General features: G+C 44.0%; 1 protein-coding gene and 1 long non-coding RNA gene across 2 annotated transcripts in view; one reads left to right on the top strand and one right to left on the bottom strand.

Moving 5' to 3' along the window:
• Positions 1 to 13,465, bottom strand: part of EPHB6 (EPH receptor B6) — a 68,858-nt gene extending 55,393 nt beyond the window's left edge. Inside the window, exon 1 of the mRNA XM_035313452.1 lies at positions 13,358 to 13,465. Within this exon, the coding sequence (XP_035169343.1) occupies positions 13,358 to 13,451 (94 nt within the window). The 5' untranslated portion in view covers positions 13,452 to 13,465. The remainder of the gene's footprint in view (positions 1 to 13,357) is intronic.
• Positions 1 to 20,798, top strand: part of LOC118158777 — a 34,655-nt gene that overhangs the window by 4,974 nt on the left and 8,883 nt on the right. Inside the window, exon 3 of the long non-coding RNA XR_004746895.1 lies at positions 13,365 to 13,567. This is a non-coding gene — a long non-coding RNA (uncharacterized LOC118158777). The remainder of the gene's footprint in view (positions 1 to 13,364; positions 13,568 to 20,798) is intronic.

Here is a 20,798-nt window from a genome sequence, read left to right as displayed (position 1 = left end):
TCCTGCACTTTGGCCACAACAACCCTATGCAAAGCTACAGGCTTGGTGCAGAGTGGCTTGAAAGCTGTGCAGAGGAAAGGGATTAGGGGTGCTAGTTGATGCTCACCTGAACATGAGCTGACAGTGTGCCTAGGTGGCCAAGAAGGTCAACAGCATCCTGACTTCTATTAAAATAGCATAGCCAGCAGGATTAGGGAGGGGATTGTCCGCCTGTACTATGCTCTGGTGAGGCCACACCTTGAGTACTGTGTTCAGTTTTTGGCCCCTCAGTACAAGAAAGACATTGAGGCCATGCAAGGCAAGTGAAAGCTGGAAAAGAGTCTGGAACACAATGACTATGAGGAGCAGCTGAGGGAACTGGGATTGTTTAGTGTGGAGAAGAGGAGGCTCAGGGGAGACCTTATTGTTCTCTACAACTACCTGAAAGGAAGTTGTGGGGAGCAGGGGGTCAGCCTCTTCTTGCAGATAACTAGTGATAGGACTAGAGGGAATGGCCTCAAGTTGTGCCAGGGGAGGTTCAGGTTGGAAATTTGGAGAAATTTCTTCTCAGAAAGAGTAGCTCAGCATTGGAACAAATTGCCCAGGGAGGTGGTGAAGCCATCATCCCTGGGGGTGTTTAAAGAAAAGTTGGACATGGTACTTAGGAGCATGGTTTAGTGGGTGACATTGGTGGTAGAGGTATGGTTAGACCAGATGATCTTGGAGGTCTTTTCCAACCTTAGTGATTCTACAATTCTATGATTCTTGTGCTGGGGGCCCCACCCTCCAAATAAATTTTCCCACTTTGTCATAACCACCAAATAAAAACTTTGCTATTATTTTTATAACAAAAAGTCTTCTTTACAGTTCAGCTATGACTTAACATGACAAAATAAGCTAGTTATAGAATATGCCTCCTTATATTAGAGAATATATACAAAACCAATCTATATTAAACAAATGAGTTTGATTTTCTTTTTCTTAAGATAAATCTATACTGTGAAGTCATTCTGGTAATGAATATTCCACTATCACACCTGTACTCACATGTAATTAATAAAAAAGTCATGTGGAGTTAACAGAATATGTATCTAGTGAGTTCCATGTAGTAAAATAATTTTTGACCACTTGCTATGTGAGAGCAAAATGCTGTCTATCAATGTATTGAAGCTGTCATCAGCATCTCAGTCAGGAGTTATGTAACATCTGTGAAACGCACAAATGACAGCCAGATGGTTCAGGCTGGGAACTACACAGCTATTTGTAAGGTACCACAGCATTTAAGCTTTATTTTTCTCTTTCATTTTCTCAGTCTTTCATTAAAGCTTTTGGGGAACTTTCATGATTTGAATGTTGTATTTTATTCTATTTTTTAAAAAATCCTCTGTTGATGTCAGGAAATGTAGAAAACCAGAAACAAAGGAAAAAAAAAAAAAGGCATTGAATGCTTTGCATATGCAATCAAATTAAAATAATAACTTTCCTAGTAATACAGTATATACAACTTTTTTAGTAATACAGTATAATATGTATTCCTCCACCACTTAAGATCTTCATTCTGCAAATAACCAACTGTTGAGTCTAGAACTTATCCAACTGCCTAATTCCACTGCCATCAAACTAACTACTTTTGATAACAGTACAATATTATGTTTAAAATTTATCTATGTTTTTGTGCTTTTTTGTTAGTTTGTTTCAGAAATATTAACAACTCAGCTTGGGTCTTCTGTGTTTTTACTAAAGCATACACTGAAAGTCCTAGATACTGTGTATTATAAGAATGCTGTTCCTTTTCTCTGAAGCTTTAATTAGCTTTAAATATAAAGTGTTAGCTGCAGCATGAATAGCTTCTACAGTCCTACAGGCCTCCAAGCAGAAAGAACTAGCCAGAAGCTTGTGAACAGCTTTAGCATAAGGCTATGGTATACACCATATGTAGGAATGAGGATGTACTAGCTCAAAACCTAGTGAGTAAACTATTATGGAAGAAAACAAATGAAGTGGAACTGCTGAGACTGACCACTGGGATAACCTCAAAACTCCTCCTCTTCCAAACCAGCTCCCATCCATCTTCTGTTGTTTACAAGAGGAGATTCCTCCGCTCTGGGCTCCCCAAGTATGTGGCAAAAAATATTGCATATAGAGGTGTCATGAAAGAACTGCAAAGAACACCACAGAATCACAGAATGTTAGGGATTGAAAGGGACCTTGAAAGTTCATCTAGTCCAATCCCCCTGCCAGAACAGGAACACCTAGATCATGTTACACAGGAACACATCCAGGCAAGTTTTGAATAACTCCAGAGAAGGAAACTCCACAACCCCGCTGGGCAGCCTTTTCTAGTGTTCTGTCACCCTCACAATTAAAAAGTTTCTTCTCACATTTAAGTGGAACCTCCTGTGTTCCAGACTGCCCCCTCTGCCCCTTGTCTTAACATTAGTTGTCACCAAGAAGAGCCTTGCTCCATCCTCCTGGCACTCATCCTTTATATATTTATAAACATTAATAAGAATCACAGAATCACAAAATCACAGAACTGTAGGGGTTGGAAGGGACCTTGAAAGATCATTGGGTCCAACCCCCCTGCCAAAGCAGGTTCCTCAGAGCAGGCTGCCCAGGTAGGCGTCCAGACGGGACTTGAATATCTCCAGAGAAGGAGACTCCACAACCTCTCTAGGCAGCCTGTTCCAGTGCTCCATCACTCTCACCGTGAAGAAGTTCTTTCACATGTCGGTGCGGAACTTCCTGTGTTCTATTTTGTGGCCGTTGCCCCTTGTCCTATCCCCACAAACCACTGAGAAGAGGTTAGCTACATCCTTAGCTACCCCTCAAATATTTGTACACATTGATAAGATCCCCTCTCTGTCTTCTCTTCTCCAGGCTGAACAGACCCAGGTCTCTCAGCCTTTCTTTATAGGGAAGATGCTCCAGGCCTCGTATCATCTTTGTGGCCCTCTGCTGCACTCTTTCCAGGAGATCCCTGTCTTTTTTGTACCGGGGAGCCCAGAATTGGGCACACTACTCCAGGGGAGGCCTGACCAGGGCAGAATAGAGGGGGAGGATCACCTCCCTTGACCTGCTGGCCACGCTCCTTTTAATGCACACCAGGATCCCATTAGCCCTCTTGGCCACCAGGGCACACTGCTGGCTCATGGTCAACCTGTCGTCCACCAGGACCCCCAGGTCCTTCTCCGCAGAGCTCGTCTCCAGCAGGTCATCCCCCAGCCTGTACTGATACATGCGGTTGTTCCTTCCCAGGTGCAGGGCTCTACATTTGCTCTTATTAAACCTCATTTGGTTTCTTCCTGCCCATCTCTCCAGCCGGTCCAGGTCTCGCTGAATGGCAGTACAGCCTTCTGGCGTGTCAGCCACTCCTCCCCGCTTTGTGTCATCAGTGTACTTGCTGAGGGCAGACACTATTCCCTCATCAAGGTCGTTGATGAAGATGTTGAACAAGACCGGACCCAGCACCGACCCCTGGGGAACACCGCTAGTCACAGGCCTCCAGCCAGACTCTGCTGCACCGATCACCACCCTCTGAGCTCGGCCAGTCAGCCAGTTCTCAACGCACCTCACCGTCCACTCATCTATCCCACACTTTCTCAACTTTGCTAGTAGGATGTCATGGGAGACAGTATTGAAAGCCTTGCTAAAGTCAAGGTAGATGACATCCACTGCTCTCCCCCCATCTACCCAGCTAGTGATGGCAACAAGGTTGGTCGAGCATGACTTCCCCTTGGTGAATCCATGCTGACTACTCCTCATAACCCGCTTCTCTTCCAATTGCTTGGAGATGGCATCCAGAACAAGCTGTTCCAACACCTTTCCAGGGACAGAGGTGAGACTGACTGGCCTGTAGTTTCCTGGATCCTCCTTCCTGCCCTTCTTGAAGACCGGAGTGACAGTGGCTATCCTCCAGTCTTCAGGCACCTCGTCCATTCTCCAGGACCTTTCAAAGATGATAGAGAGCAGTTCGGCAATCACATCTGCCAGCTCCCTTAGCACACACAGATGCATCCCTTCGGGACCCATGGATCTGTGTGCATTGAGCCCACTCAGACGCTCCTGAACCACTCTCATGTCCACCAGGGGGGAGCCCTCCATTTCCCAGACCCTTTGTCCTATTGCCACGGGTGAGGAGTCCCGGGGGAGTGTCCTTGAAGCAAAGACTGAAACAAAGAAAGCATTCAGTACCTCTGCCTTCTCGACGTCTTCCGTGACCAGTACCCCCTCCCTTGTTCAGCAAGGGACCCACATTATCCCTAGTCTTCCTCTTGCTGTTTACATACTTGAAAAAAGCCTTCTTATTATCCTTTATCTCTTTGGCAAGCCTCATCTCTAGGTGAGCTTTAGCCTTCCTCATCGCGTCCCTGCAGGCAGTGACAACATGTCTGTACTCCTCCCAAGAGGACAGGCCCTTTTTCCACATTACATAGACCTTGCTCTTCCTTTTGATCCTATCGATGAGCTCCTTGCTCATCCATGTAGGTTTCCTGCCCCCCTTCCCCAATTTCCTATTCTTCGGGATGCACTGATCCTGAGCATGGAAGAAGTGCTGCTTAAATGTAGTCCAGCTCTCACGAGCACCCTTGCCTTCTAGCAACCTAGCCCATGAGATACTCCCAAGCAGGTCCTGGAAGAGGTCAAAGTTGGCTCTTTGAAAGTCCAGGGTAGCAATCCTGCTTTTAGCATTACTTCCTCTGCCTAGTTCCATCTGGAACTCCACCATCTCATGGTCACTGCATCCCAGGCTGCCCCCAACATTCACATCCGTAACAAGGCCATCCCTGTTGGTAAGAACAAGATCCAGGAGCACCCTCCGCCTCATCGGCTCGTCCGCCACCTGTGTCAGAAAATTGTCCTCAACGTGATGTAGGAACTCTTTGGACTGCGTGTGCCTGGCCGAGTTGCTTACCCAACAGATGTCTGGGTAATTGAAGTCCCCCATGAGGACCAGTGCTCGTGATTGTGAGGCTACTACCAGCTGCTCGTAGAAGGCCTCATCAACCTCCTCCTGCTGATCTGGTGGCCTGTAGTAGACCGCCACCACCGTGTTCCCCAAACCAGCCCACCCCTTAATTCTCACCCACAAGCTCTCCACTTGTCCTTCACCCTCCCCCAGGTGGAGCTGGGTACACTCTAATTGCTCCCTCACATAAAGGGCAACCCCACCCCCATGCTTCTCCAGCCTGTCTTTCCTAAAAAGGACATAGCCCTCCATGACAGTGTTCCAGTCATGAGAGCTGTCCCACCACGTCCCAGTGATAGCAACGAGATCGTGGCCCCGTGACCGAACATAGATCTCGAGCTCATCCTGTTTATTTCCCATGCTCCGCGCATTGGTGTACAGGCACTTTAGGGAAGCAGCATGTGCAATTACCCCTGGGGGGATGCAAGAAGAAGAAACCAGACGGGGCATCGGGAACCCTTCCTTCTCTGAGGAGCCCTCAGCCGGTCCTATGGGAGAGTTCAGAGGTTTTTCCCTGTCTTCAACAGTGACAGCAGTGACGACTTCCCCCAGCCCTTCTCTGTCACTTTTAGCTCCCCTCCCTACCCCCATCAAAGGTCAGCCCTCAGTCTCCTCTTCTCCAAGTCCCAGCTCCCTCAGCCTTTCCTTGTAAGGGAGATGCTCCACTCCCTTAATCATCCTCGTGGTTATGTGCTGGACTCTCTCAAGCAGTTTCCTGCCCTTCTTGAACTGAGGGGCCCAGAACTGGACACAATATTCCAGATGCGGTCTCACCAGAGCAGAGTAGAGGGGGAGGAGAACCTCTCTTGACCTGCTAACTGCACCCCTTCTGATATACCCCAGGATGCCATTAGCCTTATTGGCCACAAGGGCACACTGCTGGCTCATGGTCATCCCAATGTCCACCAGGACCTTCAGGTCCTTCTCCCCTTCACTGCTCTCCAGCAGGGTGGTCCCGAACTTATGTTGGTGCCTGGAGCTGTTCTTGCCCAGATGCAGGACTCTATACTTGCCCTTGTTATATTTAATTAGATTTCTCCCCGCCCAATTCTCCAGCCTGTTGAGGTCCCACTGGATACCAGCACAGTCTTCTGGCATGTCAGCCACTCCTCCCAGTTTAGTGTCATCAGCAAATTTGCTGACAGTGCACTCTATTCCCTCATCTAAGTCATTGATGAATATACTGAACAATATTTGTCCCAGTACTGACCCTCAAGGGACTCCACTAGATACAGGACTTGAAATTGACTCTGTCCCATTGACCACAACCTTATGGCTTCTTTCCTTCAGCCAGTTCACAGTCCACCTCACTACCTGATCATCCAGACCACCCTTCCTCAGTTTACAGAATCACACAGAATCACAGAATAGTCTAGGTTGGAAGAGAACTCCAAGATCATCTAGTCCAACCTCTGACCTAATGCTAACAAATCTTCCACTAAACCATATCCCTAAGCTCTACATCTAAATGTCTTTTAAAGACCTCCAGGGATGGTGACTCAACTACTTCCCTGGGCAGCCTATTCCAGTGATTAAAACCCGTTCAGTAAATAAGTTCTTCCTAATATCCAACCTAAACCTCCCCTGGTGCAACTTTAGCCCATTCCCCCTCGTCCTGTCACCAGGCACGTGGGAGAATAGACCAACTGCCACCTCGCTACAGCCTCCTTTCAGGTACCTGTAGAGTGCACTAAGGTCGCCCCTGAGCCTCCTCTTCTCCAGGATAAATAGTCCCAGCTCCCTCAGCCACTCCTCGTAAGACTTGTTCTCCAGACCCTTCACCAGCTTCATAGCCCTTCTCTGGACTCACTCAAGCACCTCCATGTGCTTCTTGTAGCGAGGGGCCCAAAACTGAACACAGTACTCGAGGTGCGGCATCACTAGAGCCGAGTACAGGGGCACAATCACTTCCCTGGACCTGCTGGCCACGCTGCTTCTTATGCAAGCCAGGATGCTGCTGGCCTTCTTGGCCGCCTGAGCACACTGCTGGCTCATATTCAGCCGACTGTCAACCAATACTCCCAGGTCCTTCTCTGCCTGGCAGCTTTCTAACCACACATCTCCCAGCCTGTAGCTCTGCTTGGGGTTGTTGCAGGTGCAGGACGCGGCACTTGGCCTTGTTGAACTTCATATCGTTGGCCTCGGCCCATCTGTCCAGCCTATCCAGATCCTTCTGCAGAGCCTTCCTACCCTCGAGGAGATCGACACACGTACCTAACTTGGTGTTGTCTGCAAACTTCCTGAGGGTGCGCTTGATCCCCTCGTCTAGTTCATCGATTAAGATGTTAAAGAGGACTGGCCCCAGTACCGAGCCCTGGAGGACTCCACTAGTGACCAGCCTCCAACTGGATTTGACTCCATTCACCACAACTCTCTGGGCCCAGCCATCCAGCCAGCTCTTAACCCAGTGAAGTGTACGCCAGTCCAAGCCATGAGCAGCCAGTTTCTTGAGGAGAATGCTGTGTGGAACGGTGTCAAATGCCTTACTGAAGTCAAGGTAGACCACGTCCACAGCCTTTCTCTCATCCACTAAGCATGTCACCTTGTCATAGAAGGAGATCAGGTTCGTCAAACAGGACCTGCCCTTCATAGACCCATGCTGACTAGGCCTGATTGCCTGCTTGCCCTGCAACTGCTGCATGATGACACCCAAGATAATCTGCTCCATGAGCTTCCCTGGCACTGAGGTCAAACTGACAGGCCTGTAGTTCCCTGGGTCAGTCCTCCGGCCCTTCTTGTAGATGGGCGTCACGTTTGCTAGCCGCCAGTCAAGTGAGACCTTCCCCGATAGCCAGGACTGCTGATAAATGATGGAAAGCGGCTTGGCCAGCTCCTCCACCAGTTCTCTCAGTATCCTTGGGTGGATCCCATCCGGCCCCATTGACTTGCGTACATCCAAATGCTGTAGCAGGTCGCCAACCATTTCCTCGTGGATTGTGGAGGCCACATTCTGCTCCCCAACCCCTTCCACCAGTTTACAGTACTGGGCGTCCAGAGAACAGCTGGTTTTGCTGTTAAAGACTGAGGCAAAGAAGGTGTTAAGCACCTCAGCTTTTTCCTCATCTCTGGTTACTAAGTTTCCCCCCTCATCCAGTAAAGGGTGAAGATTCTCCTTAGTCCTCCTTTTTGTATTGATGTATTTATAAAAAACATTTTTTGTTGTCTTTACAGCAGTGGCCAGATTGAGCTCCAGATGAGCTTTGGCCTTTCTGATTTTGTCCCTGCACCGCCTCGCAGCATCCTTGTAGTCCCCTGAGTGGCCCGCCCTCTTTTCCAAAGATTATAAACCCTCTTTTTTCTCCTAAGCTCGAGCCACAGCTCTCTGCTCAGCCAGGCTGGTCTTCTTCCACGCTGGCTCATCTTTGGGCACGTGGGGACAGACCGCTCCTGAGCCATTAAGATTTCTTTCTTGAAGAGTGCCCAGCCTTCCTGGGCTCCTCTGTCTTTCAGAACCGCCTCCCAAGGGACCCTGCCAACCAGTGTCCTGAACAGCTCAAAGTCAGCCCTCTGGAAGTCAAAGACAGCGGTTTTACTGATCCCCTTCCTGACTTTGCCAAGTATCGAGAACTCTACCATTTTGTGGTCACTCTGCCCAAGACAGCCCCCAACCACCACATCTCCCACCAGTCCTTCTCTGTTAGTGAACAGAAGGTCTAGCAGGGCACCTCCCCTGGTAGGCTTGCCAACCAGCTGCGTCAGGAAGCTATCTTCCACACTCTCCAGAAACCTCCTAGACTGCTTTCTCTGGGCTGTGTTGTGTTTCCAGGATATGTCAGGGAAGTTAAAGTCCCCCACAAGAACAAGCGCTGATGATTTCACAACTTCTGCCAGCTGCCTGTAGAACTCCTCATCCGTCCCCTCATCCTGGTTTGGCGGTCTATAACAGACCCCCACCAGGATGCTTCCCTTGTTGGCCTTTCCACTGATCCTAACCCATAGTGACTCCACCTTGTCATTCCCAGCCTCAAGTTCAATGACATCAAAACACTCTCTAATATAGAGAGCCACTCCACCACCCCTTCCATGCTGCCTGTCCCTTCTGAAGAATCTATAGCCAGCCATTGCAGTACTCCAGTCATGAGAGTGGTCTCACCACGTTTCCGTGATGGCAACCAAGTCATAGCCTGCGTGCTGCGCAATGGCTTCCAGCTCCTCCTGCTTGTTGCCCATGCTGCGTGCATTAGTGTAAATGCACTTCAGCTGGGCCTTAGCCTCCTCCCCCAGCCTTGCCATTGTTCCCCCTGGCACACCTCCAAAAAGCTTTATTTCATCCCCATCCCCCTTCTTACCTAGTTTAAAGCCCTCTCAATGAGCCCTGCCAACTCCTGGGCCAGGATCCGATTTCCCCTTGCGGACAGTTGGGACCCATCTGCGGCCATCAGGCCAGGTGCCGAGTAGAGCGCCCCGTGGTCAAAGAACCCAAAACTTCTGTGTTGGCACCAGCCTCTGAGTCACGTGTTTATCAGGTGGGCTTTTCGTGTCCTCTCTGAACCATTCCCTGCCACTGTAGGAATGGACGAAAACACCACCTGTACTCCCGCTCCATCCACTAACCGTCCCAACCCCCTGAAGTCTCGTTTGATAGCCTTCAGGCTTCTCTCATCAATGTTATCACTGCCAGCCTGGACTATCAGTAGCGGGTAGTAATCAGAGGGGGGAACCAGGTTGGGAAGCTTTCTGGCAACATCCCTGACCCTGGCCCCAGGGAGGCAGCAGACTTCCCTACGGGTAGGGTCAGGCCAACATATAGGGCCCTCCGTTCCTCTGAGAAGGGAGTCGCCCACAATGATCACCCTTCTTTCCTTCTTGGTGGGAGCAGTCTTGAGGCATGGAGCAGACTTCCTCACCCTAGGCTTCCTGGTTAACTTTTCTGTCACACCCTCACCAACTGCTCTCTCAAGCTCCAGGGCCTCAAACCTGTTGCATAAGGGCACCTGGGAAGGTGGGGCAGGCGGTGGGGGGAGTTTCCTGCAACGTCGAGCAGGGACCTGTCTCCATTCCTCCTCAACTCCTAGGTCCCCTCTCTCTGCCCAACAGTGACCAGGCAGGGGTCCACCCCCATTAGGGGAGTCTCACCCCGGTGCCTCTCCTTCAGACCTTGCAGGGAGTTGCTCCACCAGTCTATCTCCCGCTCGCACTCCCTAATGGCCTTCATCCTTTAGCTGCAAGGATGCTGTGGGAGATGGTGTCAAATGCTTTACTGAAATGAAGATAGACCATGTCCACTGCTTTTCCATCATCTATCCACCTGGTCATGTCTTCATAACAGAAAAATATGTTGTCTGTTATGTCTTCATAACAGAAAAATATTTGCTAGGACTTTAATTACTCATGCAAATAACAAGCAAACAAACAAAAAGTTTTCCTTCACTTCATGTCAAGCTATTTTGAGCAATCTAAGGTGTTTTCAGTAAACCAAGATGTCAACCAGTTAATAGAAAAGGTAGGGGAAAAAATAAATAATAATACCTGATCACGACTTTTTGTGACTGTATTCCCTTTTGCTAAGGAGATACACTAATGTGAAAAGTTGTTACCAAAGAAGCGCAATTAACCTCTCTCTATCTTGAACTTCCAGAAGGCATTTAAAAAGACCGTCCAGCCATTCCACAGGCTGGACCATTTGCTGTAAAACAAACATAGTCATTCATATGCAGAACACATCATTCATTTTGCACATATTTAATGAGTTCTGCAAAATGAGCTACAATTGCGTTTATAGCTGTAAGCATTTATAACTCTGTTGAAACAAAAGTAACATTCCACAGAAAATTTAACTCTGTATCTTAGTAAAAGCTATTTAATTAGAAAGTTTTGACTTGTTCTCCTATATTTTGGCTGCAGCCCATCAGGCATTCTGAAATTCTAAGCTACCCTACCTATTATGATTAATAAAGTTAATTTGCCAAAAATCTTACATGACAAACTGTATACAATAATAATATACATCCATAGCTACTGATGGAAATATAATTTCTGTGCATTTTTAGTTAAGGATTTTTCAAAAACAAGGAAAAAATCATTTTATCACCCAGTGGGTAGCTAAAAAATAATACTCCCCAAATTAAAACCTCAAAAACTCTTGAAGTGCCATAAACATTGGGAAATACAATCTTAACGAGAACCATTGTGTAATCTTGTTTCCTTTTATAAAGTTGAAATAATAAGTTCACAAATGCCTTCTGTTTCCCAAACAGTTTTGCCTTATGCTTCCCATGCAGATTGCTCTCTACTCTAAAAATCATGTCTGGAAAATTTTGGACAGACATGCTCAATTCTCCAACTGTATTAAATGAATTCAGCCTGGTAATTCCTTTTTATGCATAAAAAAAAAAAAAAAACACCAACAAGAACAAAATCATTTTAAATTACATATAAGAACTTCTTCTGAGGAGTCTTGAAGTTCCATTAGGTCTTGTAAAAGAGTACTGCCTTCATTATACTTGAAAAACATTCGGCCTAAAAAGTATTTGCTCTCTTTAGAATATATAGAAAGATGGTGTGAATAATTTGGCTGTTTTCCTATTCCACTCTCCAGCTTCTCCTTTTATTTCTTAACCATTTATATCAAGGTTTTAACAATATTGTTTTTCCACTGATAGAAAATTTCAAACAACATTTAGTTTGAAACAAAAACGCCTGATAAAACCTTGAAGCAAAATTATCTTCATTGATATTACCTACTCAGTCATTCCTCGTCTGCTAGTGTTGAGACATATTTTTCTTTTTTTTCTTTTTTTTTCTTTTTTTTTTTTTTTTGGTAAGGTTTATTAAAGACCAGTGGGGCTTTCTCAACTTAAACCTCTAATCTGAAGTTTCAGGTTTCAACTATATATAATCATGAGTTAACAAAATGGCCATGGCTTTTTTTCCTTTCTTATGGATAACTGTAGCAAAACTTTTTACATGTCAGTCATCACTTACTGTCCTTCCCCTAACGTATAATAATTATTTGTCTTTTGACCAAAACAAAAATACTTACATCTGTGATACTAATTAGCTTTGGGGAGCAATCCTAATTCTAAATTATACTGTGAAAACACAAGGTTCTGTCTCCCCTGACTGAACTGAGTTTCATTTCAGCTCCTGGCCAGCTGTACTTCTCCATAGGCAGAATTTTACTGTCTTATTCTGATAAGGACATTGAAATCATGTGATCTGTGAGGCTGTATCAAACAGCATTTTCTAAATTCTTTCATGACTAGAAACTTTCAGGGGAGATCACTGAATTCTGAAAATGTTCCTAACAGGTGTCACTGAATTACTTCATACTTGGGGAAGAAGGACATTTTCCCCACCTTCTCTGTCTCAGTTACACAAGGGAATGACAACTCCTAAAGTACTTAATTTAAATATCATTAATGAACAGTTTCAGAGACTTCGGTATTAGTGTATATCAATGATTTTCCCTCTGAACTTCCCCCACTCAATTCCACTCTTCTCTTCTCCCCTCCTACTAAGTGAAGGAATGCTTTCCTCTTCACTATTAAATAGAAAAAATAATTTATTTTTTTTTCTTTCCATTCTCCACTTGCTTTTTCTTACATCTCCCACAGTTTTTTTCCCCTTCCTCCAGGTCTTTCCTGCCCTGTCTCTCTTTGATTCCTCTTCTCTCTTTTCTCCTTTTTCAGAGGCTTTCATGTATGCAAGATGAACATTCAGCACAATGCAGTGCAGTTCAGTGAACAAGTGTAGCTGCAAGGATATTTCTTTGAACAATCAGGAGGATGGTTTACAATACCTCTGCCCTTCTCTAAATCACTCTCATAGCTGCCATCTCATCTCCTGTTCTCATTATCCTCCCTGTTCTTCCTTATCCTCTTTTCTTGGCCTTTCTTCTCCCCTTCCTGTCTTTACTCTATCATCTCATCACTGCTCTCTCTCCTTGCCTCTTCCTCTCCTGGCTCAATCCAAACTGCCTCTTCTAGTTAATGCAAAGTATTCTCTCCATGTCTATTACATGGGACAAGCTGTTCAGATGGTGAAAGGCAAAAATTCCTGTAGCCCACTGGATGCTGCCTTGTAAGACAGCATAAACCTTTAGAGACTTTCTCAAAACAAACATGGTGCAAGAACATTAACATAGCAATCAAATACATGCAAAGCATAAACAACAAGCTTATTCATGGGGCACGGAGTTTAGTATTTGACAGTGTCACTCCTGAAACAGGCTGCAGAAGTATCCATTAATGGGACTAGTTCTTCATATGAGGTGTTGTTGCCTGTTACACTAGAAACAATATTAGTACCTTTTGTATCTCAGGAGATAGTGAAACCATCAAAAACACAAAGGTATTTGCTTAATGCTTATCTTTACTGTGATAAGCATTCTGGAGAAGACACTTCTATTTTTTTTTCCTCTGGAGAAAAACCTGTAAAGTTCTTGCATTTCATAAAATCTACTCTTACCTTCTAGAGAGGTGACTAGATGAAAGAAGCAGACCATCCAGAGCCAACCCATTCCCAACACTTTTCTTGCATTGATGCCAGCATTAGAATCCATGAAGATTCTCTGCAGATTCCACCATCTCTAATAGACACTCACTACTCGCTTGAAATGTTCAGAGGTTGCTTGAAGTGTTTCAGTATCAAAGCATAGGCCTTCACACAGTAACACTGGTTAAGGAAAGAGAGAAGGTAGAAACAGAAATGAGGTCACAATAATATAGACCTGGCAGTTTTTATACACGTACTCTATCATTTACTACTTCAGAGTTATAGGTGAGGAGAGTAGCAAAGACCCAATATGTACCATATTTCCATAGCATTCACTCCTCATCCTTCAGTCCCAGTTGTTTTGTACACTGCCAGTAAACACAAATTCTGAGACATTCATGGCATCAGTGAGAGTGGGGTTCCCAGATCAATGTTAATCTTTCACACAGTATAGGCTGCATTAAGTCCTGACCCTTTGCATCTTTGGCAACATCCTTTGGAATGTCTCTATTCCAATTCCCTTGCACTGTTTCCAAATTCTGTCTCTTATAATTACATTTTGTTTTTGACAGTAGCCGTGACAGGAAAGTTTTCACCATTTGTGACAATACAAATCTGCATTGCTGACACACTCTTCAGATAAAACTAAATTTCAGATGCAGACAATTGTCCCTGTAAAGATTTTGCTGCACCATACTGCAGAAGCTGGACAATACTATCCCCACAAACATGTTGCAGGTGAGGAAGTAAACACTGTGATTTTTAAGGTCAAACAGGGAGTCTGCATTACTGCCAAGAAAAGAACACAAGTCCAAATTTATTATCTAAGGAAAAAAAAATAAAGAAAAGAAAGAAAAAAACAACCACACCACTACTAAGAACCTGACATCAAGGCCACTGTCACAGTTTGGGAGCAGCACAGAGCCTAATTCAGTACTACATTGAATCAATGCAATACAATAATTTTGCTAAGGAAGGTGTTTTTGGCCTCATCTGCCCAATTCTAAGCCCACAAAACAAACAGAATGGTAGTATGTAGGTTACATGCAAAGAACAGTAAGTTTTTTTTCTTTATGTGCTCTTTGTACAGAGCACTGAAAACACTTCAGGCAGACACTGAAGCATGGCTAAGAAAAAAAAAAAAAAAAGTCTCAGGCAATATAGAGAAGAAATGGCTCAGTAACTTGGCTGAAATAGGGGACAGAAGAGCTGTAATTTAAAGGGACAGCCTCACTACAATTATCTGAAAACCCAGCAAAAGGAAAATTGAGCAATTTTAGAGTAGCATAGAACAAGCAGCCTGGGAAGTATGAGATGAGGCAGTGGAGTGGAATTTAATTTGCTTTGTTAAAGGGGGGCAGAAATCACTGGACAAAATGGGATAGGTCTGTCTTACACTGTCCCTGATGAGAACCTTAAAAAAATATAAAAAAGTCAGTTAAACATGACTGAGGAAAAATGAAGATTAAAAAAGAGGATAGCAGTAATACAGGTATCAGTTTAGGAAGGATGTAGACAGCACAGAAGAAAAACACCACACATGAAACTGAAAAGAAGAAAATTTCAAGCTGAATGATCAGCATACCCTTTCTTACAGAAAGAAGCATTCTCCAGGTAAAGGGCTGAAGCCTATTGCTTGAGCCAAGAAGGGGTCTGGGGGTGCTTCAACAGGAGGTTCAACACAAGTCAGCAGTGTTCCCTCACAGCCAAGAGGGCAAAACATTTTGTGGTTCCTTTAACATAGCATAGCCAGCCAGTCTACAAAAGGTATCTGCTTTATTTAGTGCTGATGCATCCTCACCTAGAATATTGTGTGCAGTTCTGAGCTCCACAATACAAAAAGGATATTAAGATACTTGAAAGCATCCAGAAGAGGTCAACAAAACAGGTAAAAGGATGGGAAAGCATGTCCTATGAGCAGAAGCTGAGGGCACTTGAGTTGTCTAGTTTGGATTAAAGGAGGCTAAGAGGTGACCCTGTTGCTCTCTACAACTGCCTGAGTAGGGGAAGTAGAGAGGGAAGTGCCAATCTCTTCTCCTTGGTAACCAATAATAGGGCATGCAAGAATGACACAAAGCTGAGACAGGGGAGGTTCAGACTGGATGTCAGGAAAAATTTCTTTACCATAAAGGTGGTCAAATACTGGAACAGGCTTCTTAGCGAGTTGTTGATACCCCATGGATGTCAGTGTTCAAGAAGCATTAAGATAACACCTTCAATAACAAGCTTTAACTTTTGGTTAGCCCTGAAGCTGTCAGGCAGTTATATTAGATAATCTTTGTAGGTCCCTTCCAACTGAACTATTCTATTCTACTCTGTTTCTTGGAAGTTCTGAAAACCATAAAGCATTTGAAGAGTATAACACTTCCCGAGGATCCAAATGTCTTTTAATGATTCAACCCTGTAACACACTGAAGATTTCAAGTAGTAAAAGAAGACCAGCTATATATTGTCCATCCTGTACCTAAATGGTGCCAAGCATGAAGTATTTCATGCAGTCAGTATCCCTGCAGCACTTTCTTTATGAAGATAAAGGATTCCCACAAAGTGCAAGCACTGTCAATGATGACACCTGAAAAGCCATAAGGCACTAGTGTTGCTGAATGAGCTAGCATTGATTACAAATTCTCCTCCATCATTGCATGTTTTTCCCTGAAGGGAAGTGGATTTGTGTAGTCACTTATCCTGCAGTACCCCAGTGATATATGTCTTGAGTCTTGACGACGTGGTCATGCAAATGGCCCATCTAGGAGGGATTTCCTCAGAAACAACTGTTTTTTCTTCTGGGTTTATTTTGGCGCTCTGAGACTTATGAAGAACAGTAACAACTAGAGATACTATAGTGTTTCGCCACTGGCCACAGGTTCTACTGAATCTAAGGTTTGAAGAAAAACCCTCACTTTCTAATCCTTTTGATTAAACCCATAAATCACAGACATTCACTGAAGTATAGTCCAGATTAGTAGGTGGACAGCTTGTAACCTCAGATCAGTAAACAGTACACACTGCCACTTTAACAGACATCACCTGCAAAACCTGCATAAAAATAGCAGTTAAATACGCACCTGAACCATGCTTCTATCTGGGTTCTACAGGGTGAATTTGGACATGCCTTTAATATTAAGGAAAAAGCAGGATTATTCAAGCATTTCAAAAGCCCTCTAAAGAAGAGATGAGGGCCTGATAAGTTCTTCCTCTCCAGAAACTGAATGTATATGTTTCTTCAAGCTCTATATTTCACACAAAGTAAGAGACCAAAACAGAGGCAGCAGGGAGAACTGCCAGTCCTATAGTCCCCAGTTACTACAGGAGACCTAAGGGTCAGTTCCATTATTCCATTTTATGAAAGCTGACAGGAGTTTGATCCACTGCTCTAGAGGGGTTATCATCCTGCATTATTTTGCAGAAATTTCACCTCTAATATTGGTCCAAGTAGCTTATTCAGTGCAGCCAAATGTAAACAATAGGTCTGTCAACACATTCTTAATCTAGAGTTCTTTTCTTGACAGTCTTCCTTATTGGAAGAACACTTACGTTTTCAGATGAGCAGTCAGCAGAATAACTATTCTTCATGATTTAGTACACATGATGTTTCAGAACACAAGAATGAACACTAAAGCAGATCAACAGTCTATCTAACACCGTTTTCTCTGTGCCTCCAGTGGCAGGAAGAGATTTAGAGCCAGCTTGCAAGCTTGGCCTCTCTCTGTTGCATTCAGCTACTACTTCCCCAGCATCCACAAAACTACAGTTGCTAAAGAGTAGACCCGAATCCATTCCTTCTAATATATCTTTATGAATTTATCTAATCCCAATTTTGAAAACTTGCTGATACTCTGTACACACTTCTATGGCAACAGATTTGAAAATGTATCTATGCCTTTGCAACAAACTACTTTTATGTATTTTAAATAGATCTACTAATAGAAGCTGAGAACCTAACAATGCAAGATTTTTTAAATTTTTTTTTATTGTTCCCATTCTTCTTAACTGTTCCGAGAGCTTTTCTAGATCATCTTGTTTTGACCCATGGGAAAAATGCTTCTTCCTTCCTTGTGATTAACTGACTTCTCTAAGCCAGTAACACAGTAGAAATCATTATATAGGCATAAAGTCCCTCTGCTACACTTTATTCAACAAATGTCCCTCATATTTTTCATACTTCTACATAAAAAGCATCTAGATGAAAAAAAAAAAAAAAAAATCCTTCAAAAATTCTTCAGAGTAGAGCAAATTCCTTAAAAATTTTGGTAGCAGTCTTTTATCCTTTTGCACATTTTGCACTGTGACTCATAACAGCATATTATCGCTCAGTGAGGAGAGATAAATGAGCACAATCATGGAGAGTCAATAAACTACTGCATCAAATAATGTATAGTACACACACCGATTCATCATGTTTAGGTAGAGAAGAGTACAAGAAGTGGCGTTAACACTTCTTCCCATTCGTGCAAAATGGGAAATCATGATAGTATCATACATCAAGTCAGAGGTCTTTCCCTCCACCCCCACATCTCTCTTACTATAACTGCTTCTTTGACACAGAGATGCCCTTGTGCCTATGGTCATGCACCTCACTAGGAAAAAACATATCCATCCAGCTCACAATGCTGTTGTGAAAAGCTGTCAATTTTTCACAACTGTGTTGCCTATGCAACACCTTGTGCATGACATAATACTGCTTACCTTTGTTCTTTGACCATAATTACAGTAAGTGCTATTCATAGAAATCTTTCTACATCTCAAACTGGAAGTAAATAGGGGTACAGCAACACTTAATTTATCACCCAGGGTTTTAGTATTTTGAAACTGTGATTTTCTACAAAAGTCATCACTGGTGCACATATAGCAGCACAGAGGATGTTTAATTCAATTTATAAATTGTTTCAATAGTTCTTATATATATTTTTATGTTCTATTACTTTTTGAGATTAGTTTTTGATGACACCAAAGTACTTTTTAAATATCTGAGAGGAGAATGGAATTTGTTACAGACCCTTGTGTGGTTTTAATCATACATACAATTTATTAATTTACTTTGGAGATTAAAGTTCTAGGTGTTAATGTATAACTAATCTTGAAATTCTTTCTCAGCACAGCATACAATGAAATATTTCCTCTAGCTTGTTTGATCAAGCCTATAAAATCAGCCAGAAGGTTTTACCTCGATCTGCAATGGAATGAGGCTGTGTCTACATGTTTTGAGATCACAGAATCACAGAATCACAGAATTTCTAGGTTGGAAGAGACCTCAAGATCATCAAGTCCAACCTCTGACCTAACACTAACAGTCCCCACTAAGCCATATCCCTAAGCTCTACATCTAAACGTCTTTTAAAGGCCTCCAGGGATGGTGACTCCACCACCTCCCTGGGCAGCCCGTTCCAATGTCTAACAACCCTTTTGGTAAAGAAGTTCTTCCTAACATCCAACCTAAAACTCCCCTGGCGCAACTTAAGCCCATTCCCCCTCATCCTGTCACCAGGCACGTGGGAGAACAGACCAACCCCCACCTCACTACAGCCTCCTTTAAGGTACCTGTAGAGAGCGATAAGGTCACCCCTGAGCCTCCTTTTCTCCAGGCTGAAAGAGCCCAGCTCCCTCAGCCACTCCTCGTAGGACTTGTTCTCCAGGCCCCTCACCAGCTTCATAGCCCTTCTCTGGACTCGCTCAAGCACCTCCATGTCCTTCTTGTAGTGAGGGGCCCAAAACTGAACACAGTACTCGAGGTGCGGCCTCACTAGAGCCGAGTACAGGGGGACAATCACGTCCCTGGCCCTGCTGGCCACACTGTTTCTTATGCAAGCCAGGATGCTGTTGGCCTTCTTGGCCACCTGAGCACACTGCTGGCTCATATTCAGCCGACTATCAACCATCACTCCCAGGTCCTTCTCTGCCTGGCAGCTCTCCAACCCCTCATCTCCCAGCCTGTAGCTCTGCTTGGGGTTATTGCACTCCAGGTGCAGGACCCGGCACTTGGCCTTGTTGAACTTCATACAGTTGGCCGCTCAGCCCATCTGTCCAGCCTCTCCAGATCCTCCTGCAGAGCCTTCCTACCCTCGAGCAGATCGACACACGTACCTAACTTGGTGTCATCTGCAAACTTACTGAGGGTGCACTCAATGCCCTCATCCAGTTCATCAATGAAGATATTGAAGAGGACCGGCCCCAGCACCGAGCCCTGTAGAAACTGTAGAAAGAAGAGAAATAACAGCTGAATAAATAAGTATAATTTTGCTCTACTCATCTCAAATTTTACCCTGTTTTTCTGGAAACTTCTTGCAATACAACTGTGCATAGACCCTTACAATACACTTCTATGTATGTGGAAATAAACATGATTTTTTTTTTTCAGTTTCAGGTGTGATTTACCTTTTATAGGTATACTTTTATTTGTATAAAGGCAGGATGATTTTCAGCTTTTAAAGAATAGAATTAAACCTTTCTCAAGCACTGTGTAAAAGGTTGTATTTCTAAGATCTTAAACAAAGCATTTTATGTTTAAGGGATTTGACTTAAGTATCCCTGAACGTAGCCATATGTACTGGCTCTGGCTGGGATGGAGTTAACTTTCCCTGCAGTGGCCCATATATATTGCAGTGCTCTGCACTTGTAGCTAGAACAGCACTGATATCATACTAGTGTTTTAACCATTGCTGAGCAATACTGGCACAGCATCAAGACTCCCTCCAACCCACCCCCAAGAGCCAGCAGGCTGGCAGTGGGCAAGAGGTGGTGAGGGGGCATCTCCAGGGCAGCTGACCTAAACTGACCAAAGGGATATGCCATACCATATGATGTCACACTCAGCAATAAAAGCTGGGAAATGGTAAGGAGAGAGGGTGCTTTCATTATGAAGATGTCTGTCCACCCTAACAATGCCTAAGTGTATTGAAGCCCTGCTTCCTAGGATGTGTCCAAACATCATTTGTTGATGGGAAGTAGAGAATGTATTTTTTTTCCTCTCTGCACTTACACACAGACTTCGCTTGTTGTTTTTTTTATCTCTTCCTTTTCCCTTTACCTAAATTATTCTTATCTAAACTGGTATATATATTTTTTTTTTCCAACATACTTTCTTCTTCCCCTCTTCTGAGGAGGACAGGTATTAAGAGAGCAGTTGTGGTGGAGTTTAGCTGTTCAGACAGGTAATATCACACAACATCAACAACTTCTAGATGAAAAGATTGTATGGTAGTTAAAATTATTTGAAAATTGAAATTTCCTTCTTGTGTAATACTGGCACTAACTAAGTATATTTAAATGCCTGAAGTTTCACAGTAATTTTAGGGTAGTGACACCTACAGTTTATAAGGACAAGTTTGAAAAAATCATGGAAAATGATACATACTATTTTGTCATTGGAAAAAAGAAAAGAAAAGAAAAGAAAAGAAAAGAAAAGAAAAGAAAAGAA

Source organism: Oxyura jamaicensis, chromosome 1 (genome assembly GCF_011077185.1).
Source record: "Oxyura jamaicensis isolate SHBP4307 breed ruddy duck chromosome 1, BPBGC_Ojam_1.0, whole genome shotgun sequence".
Taxonomy (NCBI): Eukaryota; Metazoa; Chordata; class Aves; order Anseriformes; family Anatidae; genus Oxyura; species Oxyura jamaicensis.
This window is presented reverse-complemented; position numbering and strand designations above follow the sequence as displayed.